The 25,635-nt window shown below is 37.7% G+C and overlaps 2 protein-coding genes across 2 annotated transcripts in view; both read left to right on the top strand.

Annotated features, from left to right (window-relative positions):
• LOC105281158 overlaps nucleotides 1-25,635 on the top strand; it is a 316,155-nt gene that overhangs the window by 94,134 nt on the left and 196,386 nt on the right. The gene's annotated exons all lie outside the window — the stretch shown is intronic.
• LOC105281156 overlaps nucleotides 1-25,635 on the top strand; it is a 53,354-nt gene that overhangs the window by 22,665 nt on the left and 5,054 nt on the right. The window contains exon 2 of the mRNA XM_020032209.2: nucleotides 25,106-25,340. Coding sequence (XP_019887768.1) covers nucleotides 25,106-25,340 — 235 coding nt within the window. The remainder of the gene's footprint in view (nucleotides 1-25,105; nucleotides 25,341-25,635) is intronic.

The raw sequence follows: 25,635 nt of genomic DNA, 5'->3' as shown, positions 1-25,635 counted from the left end.
AAATTGGAACGAGACATTCCAGTCGATCGATAGCTTGCACCAGAGTGCACAGGCGTTTTTCAGTAAGGAAAAACGAGGAGAGCCTCGCCGAAGTGAAATGAACAACTCGTTCCCACGTACCGACGTCGACATTAATAATGTCCCGGAACGTTCGTCTAATGATCCCGAAACGCGTTCATCTCGTTCATTTGTTGGGATGGCAGTTTAATCAGTAAACATCTCGCGGATTGACGCCTGTGAGTGTGAGTGTCTCGATTAATTAACGAGAAGCTGTTCCTAATCACCTTAACGCCACTGCCACGAATAAACGTAGCTCTGAGAGAACATACGTAAACGCACCGTTTAATTTATCTCCTTCGTCCTTGGTTTAGAGAAAAAAATCCATCGTGTGAACGGATTATTTGTTTTATACGCGGCAATCCTTTGAGCCGTATTATCATGGATTGAGTAAGCACTTTTATTTTACGGCGAATTCGGTCGCTGCCTATATAAAGCAAAGATATTATGCAACATACGCGATATATGTGATCACGTATCTTCTTTCTTAATTTAATTTAATTTAATTTAATTTATTTTTGAAACTGCAGATAACAGCTTTTAATGAAATTAGTGTATGTTTTTTTTTCATTTTTTAAAACACAAGCATTTGTGAAAAATATTTAAGATTTAATTGGTTTTATATACAATATATAATTAAATAATATATAATTTATAGCTATATAGATTTTATAGATTTTCTTGTAAAAGTCAATGTTAAAGTTCAGAAAATAAGTTTAAATTAAAAGCGTAAAGTAATGTATTAAAAAATATCAAAATAATAATCACGAAATGAGTACTATATTTTTATCGAATGAAAAATTATTTTTACGCTGATGTATGAACAAGGAGCGATGGGTGGAGTCGAATGTTGAAAAAAAACAGAGAAATTCGAGGAACATCTCAGATGTAGCGGAAGACTATAGCTTACGGATTACGTCAGATCCGACGTCGGCAAAAAATTTGAGCTCGTGACACGGGCCAAGAACATGAGTGTATCTTTTTACACATCTGGGAACATTTGGTGTCCATTTCGCGCGTGCGTGTGCTATATATGTGCGCTATCATGGCATTAAGGCAATCATATATATATAGAGGATTAATATAGCCGAGTCATATCATCGCACATATTGTTTTTATTTATATCCTTTTTATTTTTTTCGAATGTTTAAAACTATTGCTATGTTCATTACTTTTTTTGATAATGTTCCTTTTATATATTTCTTTATGAAAATCATCATTTGACATTGTTCTTGTTCTACTTTCGCGTTGTTTCTCTTTGTAATGCGATCTGCGTGAATTGTCGCGTCAATGACAATCGCGCGAATTCAGTGATTGCGTCGGAAATTGAGGAAGTTGGATGAAAACGTAATATACGTTCACTAAGCGCAGTTGAACTGACGTATCGGTGCGAATAATCACGAATTTGCGTATTTTTCCTTAAGCCGCATTGCTTTTGCATGAAATTGTACAGCATTTTGGCATTTTCGTGGCAGGCATACGATGCATAAGGTACAGATTGACATGAAACAGACACACTCGACATACACACACGCACGCACACACAGACATGCAACACGGTGTTAGTCGGCTGAGACTGAAGTGAAGAAATTCAATTTTCATCCCCCAGTAAATTCACTCGCTGCAAGTCTGCAACTCGGACGAGTTTTCTTCGTCGCGGACTTTCCCTATATTCCCTTATCATTTATTCTTTTTACTATTATCTCTCTTCTTTTTATTAACGTTCACATGCAAACACTTGTTGAAAGTTTGCTGAAAGCTCCTTTTTAATCTAGGCACTACGAAACTTATTTCAAAACTTATTTCGCGTTTATGATGATATATTCCTATTTAAGAAGAGACGCACTCGCATTGTAAGCGCTACGAAAGTATCAATGTTGCTTTACAGATAGTCGTAAGTGATACAATATCTGCGCAGACTTGTGCTCTTATCAAAATTTCGTTAGAGATATTTATTCTCGGTTTTCCTGAAAAGTCGTCGCTGTGGCGCCAAGATATTTCGAAAAGTGCTAGAAGCCCTTCTGGTAATTGACGAACGACTTTTCCGAGGTCAATGGCTTTTCGTTGTTACGCGTCGAGGAATGAGACGCGTGTCTAGACATTCGGCGGTCTGTGCCAAGCCTGGTAAATTCTTGACCTGTTGCACGCCTTCCTCCAGTTCGCGGAAATTTATGGGCTGAGCACGATCGAAACTACGAAACGATTGCAGCATTTGCCTTCCACGCGATTAAAACGTTCCGCAGGCTTTTCTCGAAGTGCTTCTTCGCGGGACTAATCCCCCATAGAAGCCTAATGCTCTCTGCATATAAATAGCACATAAATGGAATATCGTTTTACAGAGAACACCCTTCCGCCATAGGAAGGAAGGTCGCGCTTAAATGACTTCCGGCATGATACGAATTCTTTGCTGCGACGAAGTAATAGCGCACTTCCGTAATATTTTGATGTACAACTAAGTTTTGTATTGATCGTATTATAAATATTTCTGTTCTTATATGGAGCATATGTGTGTACTAATACTTTATATGACACTTGTCATCTCTACATTCTCGAGCGCTAGTACAATGTCGTCGTGTTTCACGTCACATTTTATATGAGTACGTTAAAATTTTATTTTAACGTTCCGATAAAACTAGTCTAAATTATGTGCTAATTATGTGCTTATATATTACAACACGAGGTAATATGAGGCAATGCAACACGACGCTAGGAAAGAGAGATCCTTGAGAAACACAGCAATTAAAAATACTCGATTTCTCGCTCGACTCGGCAGAATAATTCGAAATATTAGTGACACAGTACAACGTTATCCTTCTCATTTTTCGTGCTAACGTCAGTCAGGAGTAGTAGTAGTAAGCCACGTTAAAGGCACATGAGGCTACGAGTGCTCTTATCATTCGCATTTTTAAAGCATCATCACAAAGTGGCGGCACTGCCAACGTCACCGCTTTTTTGACCAGCGTCGCGATTTCGCGTAAAGTTTCATGGAAGAGACTGAAGGAGCTTTTATGAAGCCCTCGAGGTCGATGGATAATGCTTCGCTATGACGATGGTGCCATCCTCTTCTTCTCCCGTCTCCCTTAAGTGGATAGCGCTCTACCTAACCCCGCGTTTCCGACCGAATAAACGCGTTTCCAGGGGTGCTTTTCCACCCCTTGGAGAACGTGAGTCATCCAACAGGAAAACGATGGGATCCATGACGAGTGGGGAGCACGATCACGCAAATGCGTTAACTGCAGTGACTAAACAGAAAATATTGACATTACGGTTTTGCGGTTCTTTATATTATCTTTATCTTTCTCTGGATTAATTAAAAACTTCTCGAAAATCGAAATTTGTATTTAATCGTTAAGAGCGCTCGATTTATTAAATTCTAGATTTTTTCTAGCTTTCTTTTCAGAAAGAGTCATTTGAAGTATTAAAAGTAATTAGCACATACTTTTGTTATTGTCAAAATAGAGTAGTAGGTAATTTTTTATCACGTATACATATTTGACATGACAATAATACAAAGATTTAAATAAACGTATTCATTAAGCTATTATACCTGTTCAACATTATATTATGCCATAAAGCATGTTGGGATTAGATTATAGAGACATATCTTCGTTTTATACTGCTCAAGGTAGAGAATAAAATTGATGATTGTGAATATCGCGTATGGCTTCGATATAGGCGACGGATGACTCGTTTGATGAGTCATGTAGGCTGTGTAGGGCGATCTTTCGAGTTAAGCTATGGCATTGGGGAGATTGGCGAGGGTCACGTTACGAAGAACGTATATCGCGAGACGATACTCGTGTTTGGAACATCAAGGAATTCTAGTGGTTCTCCGACTGATTAGAACAAAACATAACGAAAGTTAATGGCAGTCGTTCCAGCGCCCAACGTGTAGTAATTTTTCTTGCTGTAACACACCAGTCGTTCGTTGTAGTAGGCTATTATGTGATTTTATTAAGATGAATAGTTATCTTTTATTATATTGTTCAGTTCGGTAGAATCAAGTAGCAATACGGAAAAGAAACTCTGAACTCTATAGGCATAGACATCATAGACATTATATGTTGCGTAACATAATATTATTGTTTAGATTATTAATTGTAATATGAGTTATAAGCAATATTATTAATGATATTAATTAATTAATTACATGATATAAATTCCATATTAATTAATATTCTGATTTATATTAATTTATTAATATTGTAAACGTTTTACTGAAATAATCTGCATTTAGATTTGAAGATTATTGAAAGTGTTCGTTATGTTGGACGCTCGTTGGCTGCTTGACGATGCAATTAATCGGATAGTATCATTGCGAGCGCGATGACATAAACGTACGAGTAACCTCGGCACAAATTCGTTTAATCGGCGTGATTGCGCTTATGTCATCAACGAATTCGACTTTCCTCCCCCTATGGTCACTGCATCCTCCTTCTTTCTTCCTATTCTCGTTGGACCACAATTTACGAGGTGCGATCACGTAAAAGATGCGCACCGGAATTGGCACCGACAGTAGTTCATGAAAATGAAGGCCGTAAAAATTTATTTAATTCGATCGCACCAGATTGAAACACGAGAATTTTTACACGCACTGTTGGCTCGTTACAGCTCGGTAAATTTTATTCGCAGCCAACGATATCTTTCCATCGTGGCTGCTACTCTTTTTATTTCCTTTGATAAATTTGTGCGAGAACTCAAAATAATTATCGTTGCTTTTGGAGTAACGATATTTATTCCACATCGATATTAATCATTGATGTGTGAAAATCAATGTTCATCGATATTAAAAAAAAGAAATATTAATATGAAATATATATTAATATTTTAACATATTTTGAAGGTGCATTTTTTAGTCATGTAAACGTTTATGCTTATTTAAAGTTATCGTCAAAAAAGATTGATATTTAGTATTTACATTTTGTGCAAATTCATGCAGATTTATTATTAAAATTTTTTTAAATAAATTGCCTGAATACTCTATGCGACATTTCTCTATTTATTTCTATGCGTATTTCGTTATTTGGAAATTGTTATTATATAGTGATTTCAGCTTATTGTTAGCTTAGAATTGCTTAAACTTTAATTTTAATTAATAGTGAAACGTTTCGAACGAATTGTATCTTTCAATTTCAAGGGCAAGGTGATCATATTTTAAGAATTTCAAAATTTTCCAGAAATTCCTTAGTTGGACTACGTGACTTCCTACGTGCTTTGATCGACGTTAACGGAGAGAATTTCAATGGTTCGTTCGCGCGATAGATAGTTAACTCTCGCCATTTCCCTTTGTCTTGTCGTTCCTTTGAAACCGCGACTCAAGTGAATTTCAAGATATCACGGAAATTTCTTTCCTTAAGATCGTCGTTATATACTTGACTGAACTGCTGAAAATTGAAAGTAAAGGTGAATCTACATTATGTTTATTGCGTTTTGTGACATCTCTTAAAAATTAAAGTTTCATTCCGAAACTAGTTTTTATACTAGCATTTCATTGATTACTTAAAGATAGAAGATAGAAGACTTTAGTAAAATCAATTACTACATTAGTTCAACAAAGAAATTAAAATCATTTATCACAAAGCTGACATACGATGGCATAAAAATCGAAATTTGCGTGTTTCTGTAACTAAAGTGTTACGTCATCGTTTTTATATGCAGTTGAATTATTCACTTTCTCGATTGAAATTTTGTCCGTAACAAGAGTACGTACATGGGAAACGGAACAAAAAGTGAACAATGAAGCGACGCAGACAGGTGAGACGAGGCTTTTGATCGGACATCGTGTTAGTCTTTTCCGTCGGACGTTAATTAATGTTATGGTTCCACGATGACGTTGAGCTAGAGGCGGCTATAGCCAGCGAAATTCCCTTTGTGACCGAAAGCCCGATATTGCGCGGCTTAATCACGCTTAAATACGCTGCTCTGGTTCTCCACCCTCGGGCGGCATCGGGCGTTCCCCTGCTCGTATAGTTCTGTACCATGTTGGTTTCTGTCTCTTGACCGGCTTGCGGTACCTCTCGTATCATTATTAACGAGCCAATTAGCGCTTTCCATTAGCGATATGATCAGACATGATATTTCCATATGCTGGACAGCAACGTGTCTTTTACTGGAGCAAGATAAATCGCGAGATTTTCCTTGGAATTTTGTCATCCTTTTCTGCTATGAGAACATTCAAGAATTTCCCATATTTCTTTTGTGTATTTTTTAATTCCAAAATAGCGATACTCTATATTTATATTGTATAATATAGAGTAAAGCGGGGTAATTTGAATAGCGGGGAAATTTGAATAATAGTAAGCATTTACGAGAATTTCAGAGAAATATAAGACGCCATGTTTTATGTTGTATCTTCTTTGTTGCTAACCTCAAACATAAAACATGGCGTCTTATATTTCTCTGAAATTCTCATAAATGCTTACTATTATTCAAATTTCCCCGCTATGCAAATTACCCCACTTTACTCTATAGTATTTTGTAGCACAAAGATTATTAGTTAGAACAACGAACGCCACTACGCATTAAGTTTTGCTTACGTGATGCTTTTCGGTTGTACCGCACAATCTTTTTAGTTTATTCCCAGTTACCAGTCGCAAGTGCACCTTATTGATCCCGGATACAAGTCCTCGCCATTCAACTCGGATTCACTATCCATCAACATGAAAAGTGATAATTTCAGAATTTTGCATTGTGATCACGTGTTGCGGACGCGCGAATGCTATAAGAACACAGACAGCGATCCGACCTTCGTTATTTTTTCGTGCGATATCGATCCTACGTACGTAAATGCGCGTGGATGCAATCGCAGCCATGAGCAGAGGGTTCGCTCGCGGTGTGTGGTCAGCCGCTAAATCGTTTTCGACCGCTCCGACCGCTCGTGTGGTCGATCTCTATGCGGCTCCACAGATGCATTCGACATATTTTCGACGATTACCCACCAATCTTTTTGAAATTTCGGTAAAGCCTCCGCGTAGAATATAACAGTTCCAGTAACGCAATTTCGTGGTTCCAGTAGCGAAAAGTCCTGCGATTGCGTTTTAGTATTTTAATATATCATGCGTTTTACCTCGAGAAATTAATAGTAATAGTGATTACAGTAGGTTAATTATCATTAAACGAGAAATTTCGATAATTTTGCGCGTGTAGCGGCGCACACCTTTGGTTTTCGTTACACCACAGTTTCGATATTTAATCGCGTACTGCTTGTTTAATTAAGTTGCTTGATTAGTTTCGCGAGAGTTTTTACGCACACGTGCAGACTTCATGAATTACGCATTGTATTCGCACCGACGTGCGATGGCGTATTTACATACTTCATGGAACTTGAAATGCGCAAGTTACGTAGCGTAAGTAGCGGCAGATGCGATTGTCTATCTAACTTTCCTTTTCGCGAAGCGAAGCTTCGTCTCTTAAAACTCGTCGGGATTCCCTGGCTCCGTCCATTGTGCACGCTCAAAAGAGCTTTATATCGAACGCCGTACGGACATAAGTGAGGATACAGCCTTCATTGAAGAGCTTATTCTTTGAGCTTAATCCAACTTGCATTGTTCGCAGCCGTCTTGTAAAAAACCTCTCGCAGCTTGCTGTTCGCCGTGGATCGATTTTCTGCCAAGCTCCTCCATTCAAGAAAGCATCCCGCACTCTCCTGTGTAAATCCTGTTGTTTGCAAAATCGTTTCTTTCCGTCTGTTTGCTTCATAAAACATTATATCTGTCATCGTGCTTCACGGACCATCAGAAAATGGCATGTGACTTCTATGATATTTTAAAAGACTATTAGATCTTTTTTTATTTGCCTTGTCAGTAACATATTTTTAATCGATATACATTATCAAGAAATTTTTTAGTCTGAAATAACTTATTATCTTTATCAGGTGCTTATTTTCTTCAAAGATCTGATTTTTCGAGCATTTTTTCTATTTTTCTGTTTTCGCAATCACGTTTCTTTTCATTTGAAAGGGTCACTCTTTTGTGCGTGAGGAATTATTTTCCTCCTACTAAATTGACTAGGAGTCTTCTTCTTCTTCTTCTTCTTTTTCATCTTTTGATCCGCGTTGTTACAGTCTGGGATAATTATGTATATATCTCAAGAAGAGCTTCTTTCTTCACGCGAAATTGCATTCGAGCAATTATTATATATTTCGTGTTAACTAAAAAATGTATTACTTACTTTTAAAAATCTTTTTCAGATTTTACGCGTTTTGATATTCTTTACTGATGTGAAATTTATATCTCAATTCGACCACAATTAGTCATGCTATTTTTTTCTCAGTCAAAGAAAAACATTGTGCAACATTATTTTAAGGTCTCGCGTTTGAATTTCTGAAATTATTTCTCATTTTATTCGGAAGAGCATGCGAACTCTTCCACATAAAGAATGAATACACTTTAATCAAACTGCCATTTCCACTTTCCTCTGAGTTTTTATTGGTAATCCTTTGAATGCTGTCTGTGTAATAAAGTAGAATAATTCCTCTCGTGTTTGTTCCGTCGCCCTTGGCGATGATTGATTCTAATGGGTTACTTTCTTAATCGCTCTCATTAATCTGTCAAAGAGCATTTTTAATCAGTGAATTAATTTAATCACGGATACACAGCTTTTTAACTGTTTTTTGCTTGAGATACGTATACTTAAATGTTAAAGATAATATTATCTGCGTGAATTTAGGGAAATATTTTATGTAATTGGCTTTACCACAGAGCAGAATTATTACGGTTGCGAATTTTCTCGAGCTAGACGCGTTATTCATGTATTTCCTCGTTTGTTTATTCACCTCGGCAAGACTTGATGCGCGCATACGCGATTCCCGCGGGATCGATACCTCCGCCATTCCAGGCTCGTCACAAGCGAAGGCGCGAGTTTCCCTGGAAAATTGAAACACGAGAAAGAACGCGGCGTTGCGAATAAATCAAGTTAACGCGGGACTAATTAATTCTTTGTTCCCTGACAACTAGTCGGAAGTAATCGTAGCCAAGTTGAACACGAACATTTACCGAGATTAAAATTAGCGACGCGAAGAGATTGTCCTCGACGGAGGAAAAAATTATTCGTTTCTTCGATGTACATATGGCGTCTAATTGCGACACCTTGCAACTAATTATTAGAACGTTTACGTGCCTGACGAGAAGTTCGTTAATAGCACCGGTTAAGCCGGCTGTTGAAGCACTTGTTAAGTGCAATCGTACAATGTACAACAGGCTCCGTGCTCATATTACGCTATCTTGGTATGCAACTTTCCCACGTTTAGTCAAATAATCTATTCATCATATGTTGTTCAACCAAAAGAATTTATAGTTTGAGTAGATTTCCATGAGAGCAAATGGAATTTTGTGTATCAATTTTTATAAATTTTATATTTAGAAATTCATTTTACCAGTATTATTTTGTGTCTTGTTTTATATTTTATTCTATATATTTTATTATTTTAATAAAATTATATTTCGAGTGAATAATATTCCAATACGTATTGTGCGGTATAAAGGAAAATTAAAAGATGAAAACAAAGAAAAATGAAAAGTAAAAATAAAATTGTATTATTGTCGTATGTGTATAAATTGTTTAATCAGTGACAATATCTCCTTCTTTCGTTAGATTGGCAAGCACAAATCTGCCATTGATAATATGATATATATATATAAGTATAACATTATGTATTTTCGAACTTCTGAAGTAAAATGTAGCAAGCAATACGATAACGTTATCGTCGACTTTCGTTTTTCTTTAATGTCTCTTATATCTTCAGATCTTATCATGACATATACTTCGGTAATGCAAGAGGAAAGTTAAGAGCCTTAAGTGAGAGAGAATTACAAACTATATGTTTCTCAGACTCACTAGACTTTGCTATAAAATTTCGATATCATATTATATATTTTTAATATATAAGTTTTATATAAAATTATATAATTTATTATAGTTTTCGTGTACTAAATCGTAATGAAGTTTTCTAATATCATATTGCGATAATATATTAATCTTTAATTTTGCTACATTTTATGGAATAGCACAATGGGGCACAGATATTTTGAATGTCTATTCAAAGTTATGTTGACAAAGTTATTATCATCATCATTGTTATTTAGATATGCCAGGTATGTATTTTATGATCGTTTAAAAATACTTAATTTTCTTTGTTTTCTTCTTTTCTAAGCACAATGCGACTTAATCGAAGTACGTGGCTGTGCGTGCTGAGACGTGTAATTCGAATTCGAATTAGTCACTGACAATCATAATGTCTCGGTCTCTTGAACCAGAAATGCTGGTATCGCGGGGAATTCTCACTTCTGTCGTGTACGATATACCATTTCTCCTATACACGATGCGCCGGTTATAAGGAATACATGCCAGGAAAATCACACGAATAAATTGAGTCACGTATCAAATAAGCGCAGACTGCCATATCTACGTACGTACATATATTAACTTGTCATATGTCACAATAAGACATTATCAGAATTATTAAATGATCTGATTAATAAATTAAAATTAAAATATATAAATTTCATCGTCACTTATTAACAATTCATTATTCATTGAAACCTTTCATGTAATTTATTATGAAGTATGTAAAGAAAGAATATAAGAAAGAGTATTTCTTATCAATATACGTGCGCAATGAGTACTTCCATTGTATAGTACCAAGATCTAAATTGTTTGGTATTAATAGTAAATAGAGAGAATGCGTAAGGAATAGAGTAAGCGTAAAATAATTGGGTAATGGAGTTTCTTCACCATGTTTAACTACAGTGTGCGTTTAAATGGTTGTCTATTCTCGTGAATTCTCTTTTGTGTCCTATCCTGGCACCGGTGTGAACCTGGCACCTGACTTTAACGAAATGAAAATTTTCGGCCTATTTCGTTTGTACCTTGTTTGTACCTGTTTGTACCATCGTTCGTTTCGTTTGTACCTCAACAGTTTAAAAGTTATAAGGGGTCAAACAATAGCCAGCACCCGACTAAAAGATATCCGAATTTTAATAATGCCATTCGAAAGAGCATCGTTTGTACCTTCAGGAACCATCGTTTAAATCATTTGTACCTCAACGGAACAGGAAGTACAGGCTTTTCAAAAAATAGGTCCAAGAGGTATCTTCGTCAATTTTTGAGATATCGCAAAACGGCTAAAGGCATTCAAAAGAGCATCATTTGTACCTTCAGAATCCACCATTTAAATCGTTTGTACCTCAAAGGAACCGGAAGTACAAACTTTTAAAATTTTGAAAAAAATAAGTCCAAGAGGTATCTTCGTCAATTTTCGAGATATTCGAAAACGGCCAACGGCGGTCGAAAGAGCTCGGATAGCGCCTGTTTGTGCCTCCGTTCAAATCGTTTGTACCTCAAAGGGTTGGGCATTTTCGGATATCTCTACAAACAATGGAGGTACGAACAACTATTTGTTTTACATTGAAAATGCTGTACTTCGTTCCTTGGAGGTACAAACGATTTGAACGGAGGTACAAACAGGCGCTATCCGAGCTCTTTCGACCGCCGTTGGCCGTTTTCGAATATCTCGAAAATTGACGAAGATACCTCTTGGACTTATTTTTTTCAAAATTTTAAAAGTTTGTACTTCCGGTTCCTTTGAGGTACAAATGATTTAAATGGTGGATTCTGAAGGTACAAATGATGCTCTTTTGAATGCCTTTAGCCGTTTTGCGATATCTCAAAAATTGACGAAGATACCTCTTGGACCTATTTTGTGAAAAGCCTGTACTTCCGGTTCCGTTGAGGTACAAACGATTTAAACGATGGTTCCTGAAGGTACAAACGATGCTCTTTCGAATGGCATTATTAAAATTCGGATATCTTTTAGTCGGGTGCTGGCTATTGTTTGACCCCTTATAACTTTTAAACTGTTGAGGTACAAACGAAACGAACGATGGTACAAACAGGTACAAACGAGGTACAAACGAAATAGGCCGAAAATTTTCATTTCGTTAAAGTCAGGCGCCAGGTTCACACCGGTTATCCTAGCTCGTATCGTAAGCGTAATCATGCGGGTAAATCGAGTCACGTATAGGGTAAGCGCGAATCGAGTCATTACGCGAACCTCATGGCGCGATATGGCTATGAAGTCTTCTGGTTAGCGGGGACCTCTTTCCGCTTCATGAACTGCAGTCTCCTTTATCGTCGGTGTTTTCTTTCCGCATGTCTGAGTCCTAGAGATCGGAATGCTTCCAGCCGGAACGAGATGTTTAAGATCGAAAATACGACGTGTTTGTACATATATCTTCTCGGCCGGTTTTATGTCATGAATAGCGACACTAACGTTTAATACCGTGATACCATAGGTTTTATTAGAGTAACGTGATGAAAGTTTTGTATGCTATTACACGGGATGTCGCGCTGCGATGCGTCTGATAAAATATCGCTTGTGAATTTTTTCTGCAATTGAAATTCATATTTTTCTTGTAAAAACGGATATAAAGGGATGTAAAGTTTTTAATTACAAGCAGTTTAAAAACATAGATAAAATTTTATTTCTCTTTAATTTTACGTAAATTTTATCTTGAAAGAACTTTAGCTTGAAGCTTATTCATTGAAACCTTTCATGTAATTTATTATGAAGTATGTAAAGAAAGAATATAAGAAAGAGTATTTACTCAAGTTTCCGATAAGAAAATTTCAGATTGTCCAAAGAATTTATAAATAAAATTTCTAAATGCGTTGCAAAACAATGAGCCATATAAAATCAGAGAATCGTTTAGATTAATGATTATAATCTTAGGTTATTTAACTTCAATATAACTATTATAATTATTAATTATTAATGTATAATTATTCCAGTTATTATTAAATCTTGTCTAACATAGAACAATAATCTCTTTCAAAATAAAAACATAAAATACTATCTCGCTTTAGTTGATTACATTTTATTTTAGCTGTACAGACAGATATAATGTTTATATATTTTTATAATGTTTCGCGATTAAATAAGGCTTGGCAAAGCCCAATTTAAGTTTGCAATCGGAATACAGGTCGTGATACAGGAGTGTCACAGGAAGCTGTTCGTATTGTATTCCTTCTAACGAGAGCGATTATGCCGTCGAGTCCTTGGTCGTTGCGTCGGTCTCGATCAAGTATCCGCGTAGGGTATTGCAAATCCTGTCGCGCGATAGCGAATTGATTTCGAAATTAACAACAGCAGCCGGTCGGCGTGTTGCTTTGTTCTTTGAAGTGGCGCACGGTCGTAATTTAATTGCGTGTTTTCGAGCATGACGACACAGCCGATTGGTTTCTCGCCGAAATGGCCGACGGCCTCCCGCGCGCGCGCGCCACCATTTACATGATATTGAATCTAAACCGTCCTCCCAAGTTTGCGTTTGAGGCGATTGGATGCTGCCCGGAGATTGGATAGTGCCTTTAACGTCCGGGCAATTTTTCTCAAGCTATAGATCTCCGCGACATCGAAGCAATATCGGCGCGCCGCTAAGATAGCGCCAACAAAGAAGAATATAGATAAGAGCGAGACACTTTAAAACGAAGGAAACGTACTACCGTTTCATTGATTTGTGAGTCATTGAGGAGTGCACCCGGTTCGTCGTATCTCTTTCTCTCCGCGAAATTGGAACGTTTCGCCGTTGCGAGACCATTGCAATTTTCATTGATGCTATCTGAGCAACGAGCGTGAAGCCGGGCCCGTTTCCTGTCCGGAATCAACGGACCGATTTTGGCCGATTACTCATGAGCACGTGCGTGCATCGTCTCTCATGCACTCTTTCTTCCTGTCGCAATGTCGCTCGTTTCATTTTACATTCTACGTTCGCTATCTCTCGCTCGAACGTCGCCAGGCTGCCGTTTACGAGCAATCAAGCTGCATCAAATTTGTTTTGTATTGTTTTTGGAGTCAGTAAAAGCGAGAGTACTTGGCTGAATCTTCCAGCCGGCTAATAAAGTCTGCATCGCACATGATAATCTGAGATACGTGAAGAATTAATTTAGAGTGTCGACAATTATATGAATTACAAACATCGTATTTCTTCTTCCTATATTTATCGAAAAAGTTTGCATTTATCAATATTTCCCGTTATTTGTCCAAAAAACATTAGTATTGCAAAAAAGGATCGAAGTCTTTGCATTTCTATGTCTTTACGGTGGCTAGGTACCGTTCACACAAGAATAAACTTGATTTGTAATTGCATCTAATTCTACGATCTCGATCAGTAAAGCATGACTGCGATCAAGGTTGATATCATTATACTCACATTGCGTTTACCTGAAACGCATTAAGGCGTGCCGATATGAAGTGTCCCAGGAGAAACGCGAGCGATAACGATCGTATGTGAGAGCGAGTCAGCTTCGACGCAGCTAACTCGTGGAGGAAAATAAAGCCTATTCTGTGGCCCCACGCTGCACTTTCTAAACCTTGGACCAATTTCAACCACTGCGCCGTGGTTGCCAAGGCTCTCGATTGGCAAAGAGCTCTCGGCGACGACAATTTCAATAACGAGGTAAGCCGGAAATCCGCAAGAGAAAGTGTAACATTATAATAACGACATTCCAGAGACTTATTCCCTGAAATTGCATATTTTCGCAAAGATATCTTAAAAAAGATTGATCTATGCAGACAGTTTCATCACGCAGACTCGTAAACCATCCTCTAACGCCTTCCATGAAAGATTAAGAGATCCACCGTACTTCCTTCACATGTTTTTACCTTATCCACCTGAAAAATAACTTTCTTCACGAGACTCAGAGAGTTTACCAGAGAGATAAAAAAGAAAAACGAACAAAAAAGGGAAGGTGCGAAGTTTCTTTCCGCATTGCTTTGCGGGGAGATTAGTGACGCGTAATTACGTGCTCATAATTCCGGAATATGGGTCAGATTTAATTCTCGTTGCGGTGTCAGTCACTGTCTGCTGTCTTTTGCTCCTTATGCCGAGGACAACAGCCGTCGGAACGATTCTCACCCCCTGTGCTGTTTTATTTACGCATGCGAAAAACTGTGTGGCGCGGCAGAGTGTTCCCGAGCAGGGTGCATCAAGGCGGGTGCAGCCGAGTTGATGTGCACGCATTATGAGGTTCAATGGTACGTGAACGCGAGTGTAACTCGAGGATCGACGATCCAATGTGAGACTCGTTCGCGCGCACGTGACTAAAAATATAAAAAAAGAAGAGAATCGTCTGCCGTGTCGTCGAGACAAGATCACGATATCATCGGCGCGTACAAGCTATTGACAGCTAGCGATCGCGTAATATAGAGATAGAGTGCAAAAGTCCTGCGAGAGAGTAAGCGATTATCAATAATGTGGAAAGAATTATTCACGCATCTGCGAATATCAACGCATATGAAGAATGCGTACATCGTTTCTCCATTATGTAACAGAGGATTGACATAAATTAAAACTGGCATAAATTAAAAATTGAGAAATTAAAGTTTTTTTAAATACCGATCTTTAGCCAGTTATATCTTAATTACGATTTCCAAAATTAATTCATGATGATGTTAGAAAAAGTTACATTAATTTAAATTATTCATAAGGATATTACAAAAAGCTACATTAATTTAAATTAATTTAAATTTAATCAAGTTAAAAAATTTACTATCTCCGGAGAGTGTACATACGACGTACCATTTTACAATTTCAAATGAAAATCACCGAGTACCGAGCACATATGTATATGACGTGTGCTGGTCTTTAAAATAAATTCGTTTCTTTTTGCTTAATCGCATCGGATATAAAAGGAAACGTACCATTTGTCGTTCGTCGCGTCATCCCGCCACGGCGACGCCGGGGACTGTGATTTTAGCGTCCGCAAAAAGGGACGCCGACTATCGATTGCGCGGAAAGTAGGCTCGTCAAATGCGCACAGGCCATATTTGGTAGAGCGGATACTTCTTGCAGGGACTCGTATCCGCGAGTTCTCCCCTATGTCCCGGCGAATCGGTCAGCGGCGTAGAAATGGCGAAATTCATTGGCGTCGTCGAGAGAGATCTCCACGGACACGTTTCGCTTCCGAGGATTCCTCGTTATACCGGAGTGAGGCGATAATTATGATCCCCTACCGTGGTAATTTATCACAGTAATTTGGCTGCTTTAACGCGCTCCACGCCGAGATCTCTATTAAATCGGGCTAACCAATGGCGTAGAAGCGGCGATAACGGCGACTATTGCGAGCGTTTCTGCAGGAAACGTATTCCTACCGCAATTCGACGATTACTGCCGCTGTAAATTGCCGTAATTTCAGCATTCGGCCGGTTACTTATCGCGACAATCGTGCCACATTGTAAATTAAGTCTTTTGTTTCGTTGACTTAATTGACAACCGAAAACAGCGGCGTCGAGCGAAATTAGTTAGAAAGGATTGTAAAACGTATATTGATACGACTGTAGTGTGATTTGTTATAAACCATTCTGTATTAATTATCTGGTCGATTTTATGGTCTTTGTTAGTGGTACCAGGCACACAATGCCAATGTTCATAATTATAGCTTTATGTTCACGCGATTTTATTCACTTCATATTTCGCATTCGTATACTTCAGTTTATTGTACGCTCTTTTTCGTTCAAAATATAATTCTGTATTGTGCCGATTGTTTCTCCCTCTTGTTAATTTACAACTGTTCTCTCGTTTTGACAGGAGGCGCATAAATTGTTCGATATAATACGCATTATATGGATCAGGAGACACCGCGAACTATGTGAAAGAGATTCTGAAATTGCAAATTGAAACTCCCCCTCTGATAAAACAAATGTTCTTTCACGTAACATGAATATATGATAAAAGGGTTCTCGTTCCATTTGTACAGCTTATACATCTTGTACAACCCATCTCTCTTTCTCCCTCGTCTCCTCTTTTTCTTTCTCCCGATTCATATACATGGATATTGGAGAGTTCCGAATCGCTCCGAGACGAATAACGGTACATCTATCATCGTGTTCGTATTATTCTGCAAAGGGGAAATTTTTGAAGGGATGCGTGCGGTACATAGGGTGGCACTTATATGCAGACTGGTATCCTCAATGCCAGTCCGGTGCATGTGCTAATGTAATGGGGAGGTTTGTCGAGAGTATCGATTTAGAAGTTCACGGCGGCAAAGGGTTGCGCTAATATACGAGCAGATTGTGTGTGCGAGAAATATGGCGGAATTTAAAAGCATCGCTGATATTATTACTACTGTGCGGGCAGATAACTATTAGAACTCTTACTCATAAGCATGTTATACAATTCTTTTATTTAAAGATAATTATTGATAACATTACACTCGATTGTGTCGCATGATTTACCTACAAGAGAAAACTGCAAGAGAGACGACGTGGAATGAGATTTTTAATCTTAATTTGGTTAATGCAGAATTGTTGTTATTTTTATCTAACGTCTTGCGCTATTTTGCAGCTTGGTATGGCAAAATTTGCCTTTATTTCCGATCAACTCAATATTATCGCAATGGAGTAGACGACAGCCAGAAATTACGTAGCTGTTTATGCATCTTACACCGGTATCTTCGTTCTGGCGGATGCAAGGGAATCATAAAAACGGTGAAATAAGCTTCCATGCATTGCGATCACGTAGGTGCTGTTTGTACTCGCTCCCCTGTTTACGCGATACGCTTGCACACGCGTACCGACTGGCAGCAATGTCGCGTCTATGCTGAGAAAGAGAGAGAAAAAAGTAATAGTAAAGTGCACAAAAAAAACATCATACATTGTTGTTTGAGAAATTTTTCCTTCGTTTGTTGAAAACGCGTATTGGGAAATGTTGACAGAAACGAGTTGGAATATAGAAACAAAAATGTTTTTTTCTATTCGAGTACTTTTCTCTTTCTTTCATTTCTCTCTTATCGTATGTAAAGAGGAGACATACGTTGTCATGCCTCTTAATATTAATCTTAATAATCAAATTTATAATATAAAAGAGAAGAAATTTGAATAGTAAGAGAAAAGGAAGTCGAAAGTAGTGCACGTTTGCAGTAAAAACGTTGAAAAGAATACAAAGAAAAGATCATTTGGCATAATGGAGAAGAAAAGAAGGAAGATTATAAATGTATAGAGATTTGAAAGAATATATCATAAGAACAATTTTTTGCTGTGACAAAAAAATTACTATTGCTCTTAATTAAATCATTACACAAGTCTTGTATTAAGAAGACATTCATAAATATCAAAATTGTGATCCTCATACAATTATGTTGAAGAAAAGTACTTAATGTATAAAACTAACGCATTAGAAATTAAACATAAAGCATAATTTGCTTAATTATTTAACGTTTTCAATAAGTTTTATCGGAGAATTTTAATTATTTTGGATCATATTCGTCGCATAGCATTAGCATTTTACGAATCAAACATATCTCCATGCCCAAAACATATCTTTGTAGTCTCCAGGCTCGTCAAAATGGGCAGAAGTCCCTTCTTCATATTATTCATGATTATCTTAACTGCCTCAAATACATTACATCCCGTAAGATGGTTGCTCAAATGCGTTGCTCCTATAATTCCCGTCGCTCGTACTTGACACGAATTACTTAACACGTTTAAAATTACTCATCTTGATTGCTCTTTAGCATATTGCTGTTTAACAAACAAATGCACCTAGATATCGAGATGCGATACTTATCTCTTTTTTTTTTCATTTGAATGAGGCATTGTTGTTTCAGTTTGTATAAGTATTAAAATATTCGACTATGCAGGTTTCACTATCCGCGTTATTACGCGAAATTAATTTTCTTAATTAATGTTCTTTTGTAACTTTTCTATTGATTGTAAATTTTGTAAATTTTCTATTGATGCGTGTAAAATTATTCTTCAATAAACATGTTTTGTCAATAGTTCAAAATTCAAGTGTATACACTTGAAATTTTAACGTTTGCAGCTGTCAGTCTTTTGCTCTTCCGCAATTACCTTTATTTGCGCACTAACAACACGTCAAACAATAAGATTAACGCATTATCCGACAAAACAAGGTTATGCCTACAGGAACGAGTCAGTTGTAATCCATTGTTTTAGAATTTCAAAGGTAAATAGCCGCTTTATAAACTTTACTTAACATCAGTATCCTTGCAGCTATGTTTCCCAATTCGAACGAGTTTCAAACCGGTTAGGATAGTTTGCTGCTGCTAAAGTAATTGAATTTTGACTTAGATTGCACTGCAGCATGAACATACACGGAAATTAGCACGTGCTTTTGACGCCAAAGCATTACCGTACAAAACTTACAAAATAAGCACACTTTCAAAATATTGAAGGAACATTTGTAATATTCAAAATATCAAATTCAAGCAATTAACCAATATCAATAAAACATTAGTCAATATTAGTCTATACAAGATGCATTAATATTGTTTGAGATATTTCGACTGAGTGCGTTTCGTGATAAATTTACATTTACCTGCATTTGATGTTAGAAATATATTGACAACATATAGTGCAATAAATGTACTTTTATCATATTGATATAATTAAAATACTTCTATTATACACTTATTTATGTTTATTTAAGACATAAATATCATAAGCCGGATATGTAAATGCAAGAGTACATAATGCTATTATATAATTTAATATTGGAGAAAGTTGCAAAACTTGTGCGGAGAATTAAAAAGAAAAACCGAAAGAATGAAACAAAAAGCTTGAGTAAAGGTAAAGTAACGGCTCGGACTTAAGCTCAACCGAATTAATGTGCAAACGAGGAGTAGGCTTCTGGCCCGTCGGAAATGTGATGATCAGCCTCGTTAACATTGCAAATTTTCTTCGCGGCCGCTTTTTACGTAACTAATTTTACTCTGCAATGCAAATCTATCCTTCGTATCCTTCTCAGCTTGACGCTTGGATGTCGCGATGCATTTACAAGAAAGGAGGAGCGAATCGTTGATAACATCAGTTGTCACAGATTTAAGTATTATACTATTTTTTGCATTGCGTGTGTTCAGTCGGTTTAAAGTTTTTACTTTGATTTGCTATAACATATTACAGATATAGCCACGTGATGTTACATATTCAAGTTATTGTGTGGATTAATTCTCTGCTAGATCATTGTATGTTATAATTTTAGCGGATCTGTCAATAATTCCAGAATGCATCATTAAGAGAAGCACGAATCGAGCATGAAAAGGGCAAATGCACGAATAACATATCACGCACATAAATGTAACCGAAGGTGATTACACATTATACTAATCCATGAAACGGTTGGATAAACTTATATGTTGTAACGGATCAAAGAGATAATATATCGTCGATTTGTGAAATCTCTAATATATATGCAGCAAATAGTTGCTACCTCTCGTTAGCTATTCTATTATATTAATGAAATATTATAGAATTGTGCCATGCGTGTGATGCAGCACAAGATTGATGAATGAATAGTATCGTGTGAATTGTAACATATTGCGTTTATTTCTTTTCTCGCTGACATATGTACATGTCATCAAAATGTCATTCGTAACAGTCTGTGAAATTCAATGCTAGATTTTATGGTTTTTTATTTTATATTGCAAGAATGCACTGGAATAAATACAAAATTCAACGATGAACACGTTATGCCAATTTAATGTGTTATTTACCATTATGAGAACGTAGTTTTTTGTTTAGAATAACGATTTCATTAACGAAACTGATCACTGATTGGATGCACGATGATAAATTGTTCGAGAGCTATCAGAAAATTCAGGCACTTAGCGTGACATATTAATTAATTCCTAATACAAGGGCAGGTGCGCATTCGCCCTTCTCATCGCGCCTCACGAGCTGCTACGCAACCCAAGAACTCGCACAATTCGTAATTTATGATCACGCGATCCGCACACACGGACAGTGATAATTATTACAAATACGTAAAATGACAGAACCATTTGTAACAGAAGTTTATTAACGGCGATGGATAACGAGAACGCCCAAACGTTTTAATTAACATCTCTGATATTTTATCTCACGAAAGAGTACAAGTTATCAAGCAATTTCAGAACTGATTTTCTCATATAATGCGAAAAATTATGTTCTACAGTTATTAAATCGGCTCTAAAGTTATCTTTCAAATTATCTTTCTTCACGTGCGAGCTAAAATATTTTATCTAAATATTTCTCGCCGATATCCGTAAATTTCTCAACACTTTATTACGAATTCCTGCAATGTTTGTTACACGTTATACCATTTATTTCGTCAGCTGTATCATATGGGAATTTTTAAGGTAGCGTAAACGTTACACGCGGTACCTACATATACCGACACTGACCGTGAAGACTTTGCGTTACAATTATTGCCCCCCTAGTGTAACAGAGCTATCGCCAGTGGATCTATGAGATGCGTGTAACATCTCGCGTGTCGGTCCGTACTGCAGGTTTTGTAATAACGCACATCGTTCGTGATTTACACACAATCCCGGCTTACACGCTCTTTATCGGCGCAGGATCTCCGGTCGCGCCGTGCGCGAGCTCGCTTAACTCGTGTTTACGTGACAAAAGTCAGTCGAGCGATCACGATTAAATCCGTCAAACGACGACGCCCGATGGCTGCGACGTATGCTGTGCGCAGACATTCCATTTCGTGCCTTAATTAGTCCGCTAGTAGCTAATTAATTGCCCCTAGCGCGTCCACGCTCAGGTTGTCCGCGCGCGACTTGATTGCATCGTCGCGCACACAGCGCCGTTCGATCTTCATTGAATCTTTCACTCGATTAATCAGTCAGACACTTTGGGATCACTTAAATCTCTAAAATTGGTTTCGGCAAAATGGCCGGAGAACGAACGGCTCGTATTTATCGCAGCGCGAAGAGATTAAAACCGGTTCGCAATTACCGTTCGCTGACACAAGTTCGATTTCGGCAAAGGGCGTATGGAAGGGGGAGCAGAGAGGGAAGGGAAAAGAGGTGGAAGAGGCCAAAGAGAAGAGAAGCTCTCGTTAATTACGCCGACTGCGAATTCCGTCCAGGAAAAATCGCCATGAAGTTTTCGCGAATTTATCTAACGGACTTACGTCCGCCCGCGAGTCCACCGTGGCTAATGCGTTCCCGTGAAGCTCACCATTTAATTGGCAGCGACACCAGCAATTAATTAGCCATCTCTTCCCGCGAGTAAACGCTCGTGGCTCTTCCAGTGGCGTGCACCCCGTCGCCTTCGTATATTTTTCCTCGGGCGTCTAACTATGTTAGTCTTGTTAGCGCTAAAAATAGAGCCGTCGCCGGTTCTACCTAGCAATTGAGGCGACGTCCGGCATCGCAGGCCGTGCACACCTTTGGACAACGACTTCGTTCCGTTTCCCACCTACCCAGATTCAATTAGCTCCTTAATTGAGCTCATTATACCCGCTCAATGAGCCACGAAAATAAAACTGTGTTATACCATTCGTAACGTCTGTGATTCTCATCCTAATCTGTGGGGGAAATTGTTTCGCGTCTTACGTGAAGAGAGGTACTTTTTTCTGTGCACTGTGAATTCAGCGTCATTAAAACGTCATTATCACCGAGTACTCTGTATGAGTGTTTAATCGTGTATGGGATTCTTATGCGTGCGAACGAAGTTCTTATCGCGTACCATTATCGAAACTAGCTGCAATTAACACTATTCGAGTACAAGTATTATTACCTGCATCAACACAATAATAAATATATCTAATATAGATATCCAGCAAGTTTAATTATTATTAACTTGCTTTTAATGCATTTTTTTTATGTAACAAAAGTGCGCTTAGACAATAAAATAAAATAATGAAATAAAATAATACTATTTAAATAATGTATTTTGTAATTAAACGTAGAAAAAGGCACATTCCGAGCAATGTATGGTTCAAGAAACAATTCTTTAATCTTCTATTTAGCAGGTCTACACGGTGTTAACGATCAGCACTCTCGTACGGAAATAGGTTGTATCCTCGGTTTAGAAAGCTTCATGCGTGCTCACGTCTACGTTTATGCAGATGCGTGCAGACATGCGAAGGATGCAGAGACGACGCGACGTCTTCGCAAATAGCTCTCGAAGCTCTCGAGGTTCCCTGGAGTGACCAAGTGCAATGCAATCTTCAATCATACTTACCGCATTACTTTCTCACATTTTATCGCTGACGCGACAGCGAGACTTTGCCACGATTGCCATTACGCCGGCATTAATTATGTATGCGTAATACTGTATGTCATTAATTAGCAAGTACAATTTAGTCTAAATGCAACCGGAAGTATGCTGCATTTTAGAACTGATGTTGCATTGTTTGCTGCTAAATGTGGAATTGGGCGTATTATAAATTATAATATTTTTTATAACTATTCAGGATGTTCTAAAGATAGTCACTTGCAAAAAGCTTATTTGTAACAATCTTTCTGCAACTATATTTCTGCTTCTTCAATAATCAATAACGCCGTTATTGATTCATCAATTTTGGGTATCAGTGTAGAAAACAGAATAGCTTTATCGATCAAACAGCGCACAATGTTTGTAAAAAAAGTCAGAGACGGAAATAGGTCGTTTCCAGTACTATCTATCGAATCGTTTAGTTTTTTTTAATCGGAAGTAGATCCGATTCCGTTATCATTCCGGTTAACAAATACGCGCGTATTCTGGCGCAGATATAAAGGTACGTTGTTCAATCAATATTCGGTAGACAATCATAATCACGTCGCATCAATTCGATTGTCAGCGCGCGTAAAGATTGCCGAAATATCTCGATTTACACATGTACGTCGTTTTAGCGCGAAAGTTCCTCGTTGCTAGACGCTCGTTTAGTACTGCATCGCAAACATTTGCTCGTCTATCGCGAAACCATCGTCGCCGTTTACACTGCCGCTCGTACATCTTGTAGCTTTCTCTCTCTCAGGCGGGTAAGTCTCCCCCTTCGACGTCATCCCCCGCGTCATCCTTCTAGCCGGTCTGCTCGTTTAAAGAATGTACTTAAGAATCAAAACAGAAATGCATTTATGGCTTCGCGCTTCGTGCTCATCCGAGCTCGTCTTTCGTCTTTCCGGACACCGTTCTCTCTTCGAGATGTAAATCATGCAGTGTTGCATTTATCTATGTACGCGGGGAGGCGCCGCACAGTGCATTGGAGTAATGCATTTCTCGCATCATCGACCACCGGCGCTCTCTACTTTGTTCATGACCTACGTTGCTGGCAAAGTTCTTGATTTATGTTGCAACGTACTCGTTAGCTGATTATCGACTACTCGAGAAAGTATTGTCCGTATATAGCGGACGTATGCTCGCACGCATCCGCGCTGATATATCATAAAAGGGTGAAAGTATGGGATATCGTCGCGTCAGCGTCAGGAAGAGATATTCTCGTGAAAAATCAAATGGCTTTCAAATGACAGCAGATGTAATTTAATAAGGCTGACAATGACTGCGTCCCGTCCGACAATTTTAATAAACGAAGATTAATCTCCGCAAGATGAAATATTTTCTATTTGTCCGTCGCGATTGTCGCGACGCGTGGAGTGTATAAAACGATTACGCAGTCGAATCTCTTGATCAATTTGTAAAGCTGTTACTGCACTGATCGCGGAATCGTTTCAATTTGCGAAAGCGGTACGTGACGATCATTCTGGGAAAACTTTTGGAACATCACTGCAGCACTTTAGAACAACTTTTAGAGAGTCGATGCAGGTGTGTCATATCGTCGGTTCCGGTCAGGTTTCGTCAAGCTAAGCTTCTTCAGGTGGGCAAATGACGCACGCACATACGCAGGTGCTTGCGGGATTGTACAAATCACTACTCGAATGTTAATATTTATATAATATAATATATGTTATTATATATCATTATTTTATATATATATATATATTTATAAACTCTCGCGTACATATATATAAATATAAATCTTCATATAAATAATTTCTACCACACACACACAAAAACACATTACAAAAACAAATGTTTAAAAAATGATTAAATATTTCAAGTTTCTTTTTCTTAAACATTTATTAAAGCAAAAGCATTGTTTAAAATGGAGATTAAAAGATCTTTGCAAATTTTAATATAAATTTTAAGCTTTTAAACAATTCACGTATTAAATCGATAAATTAAAATAAGAATGTAAACAATATTTAAATATTTTTGCCAAATTCGCACGAGGTGTCAACAAAATGATAAAAGAAACAGCGAATACGAGAAAGGCTACGTTCTTAGGGATGGACGACCACGAGATCCAATCCACGGTGGAGTCTATACTCGGGCCCGGTGTCAAGGTTGTAGACTGCGAGAAAAAGTCTTGCGTGAGAGAGGAGGAAGTCCTGCTGATAAACGGTGTACCGATCCCCCTGGAGGGGCCGGACGGAGTCGCTATACGAGAAGCCATGATAACTGGCCAGGTCCCACCGTGCGATCTTCTCAACCAGATTCTCGTCAAGGCTGGGATTCTAAGGTAGCATTGTGGATCCTCGCCTATGCATAGAAATTTACTCGTTATATCATACTTTTGTATTCCTTTCCGGTTAAATATCATATATCCGTTTCTACAATCTTACCTTAACGTATTACGTAAGACTTGTTGCGTGCATTAAATTCTGTATTTTATCACGTTTATTACGATAACTTTACGATACGATTTATTTCAAGCTGTACTTATAATACTCATTGTAGTAAGATACACGTGAATTTCGAATCACATGTTTTTGCAACACCGTTTGTGATTACGATTAAGCTTAGTATGATTATCA

The sequence above is a fragment of the Ooceraea biroi genome, chromosome 5, assembly GCF_003672135.1.
Source record: "Ooceraea biroi isolate clonal line C1 chromosome 5, Obir_v5.4, whole genome shotgun sequence".
NCBI lineage: Eukaryota > Metazoa > Arthropoda > Insecta > Hymenoptera > Formicidae > Ooceraea > Ooceraea biroi.
This window is presented reverse-complemented; position numbering and strand designations above follow the sequence as displayed.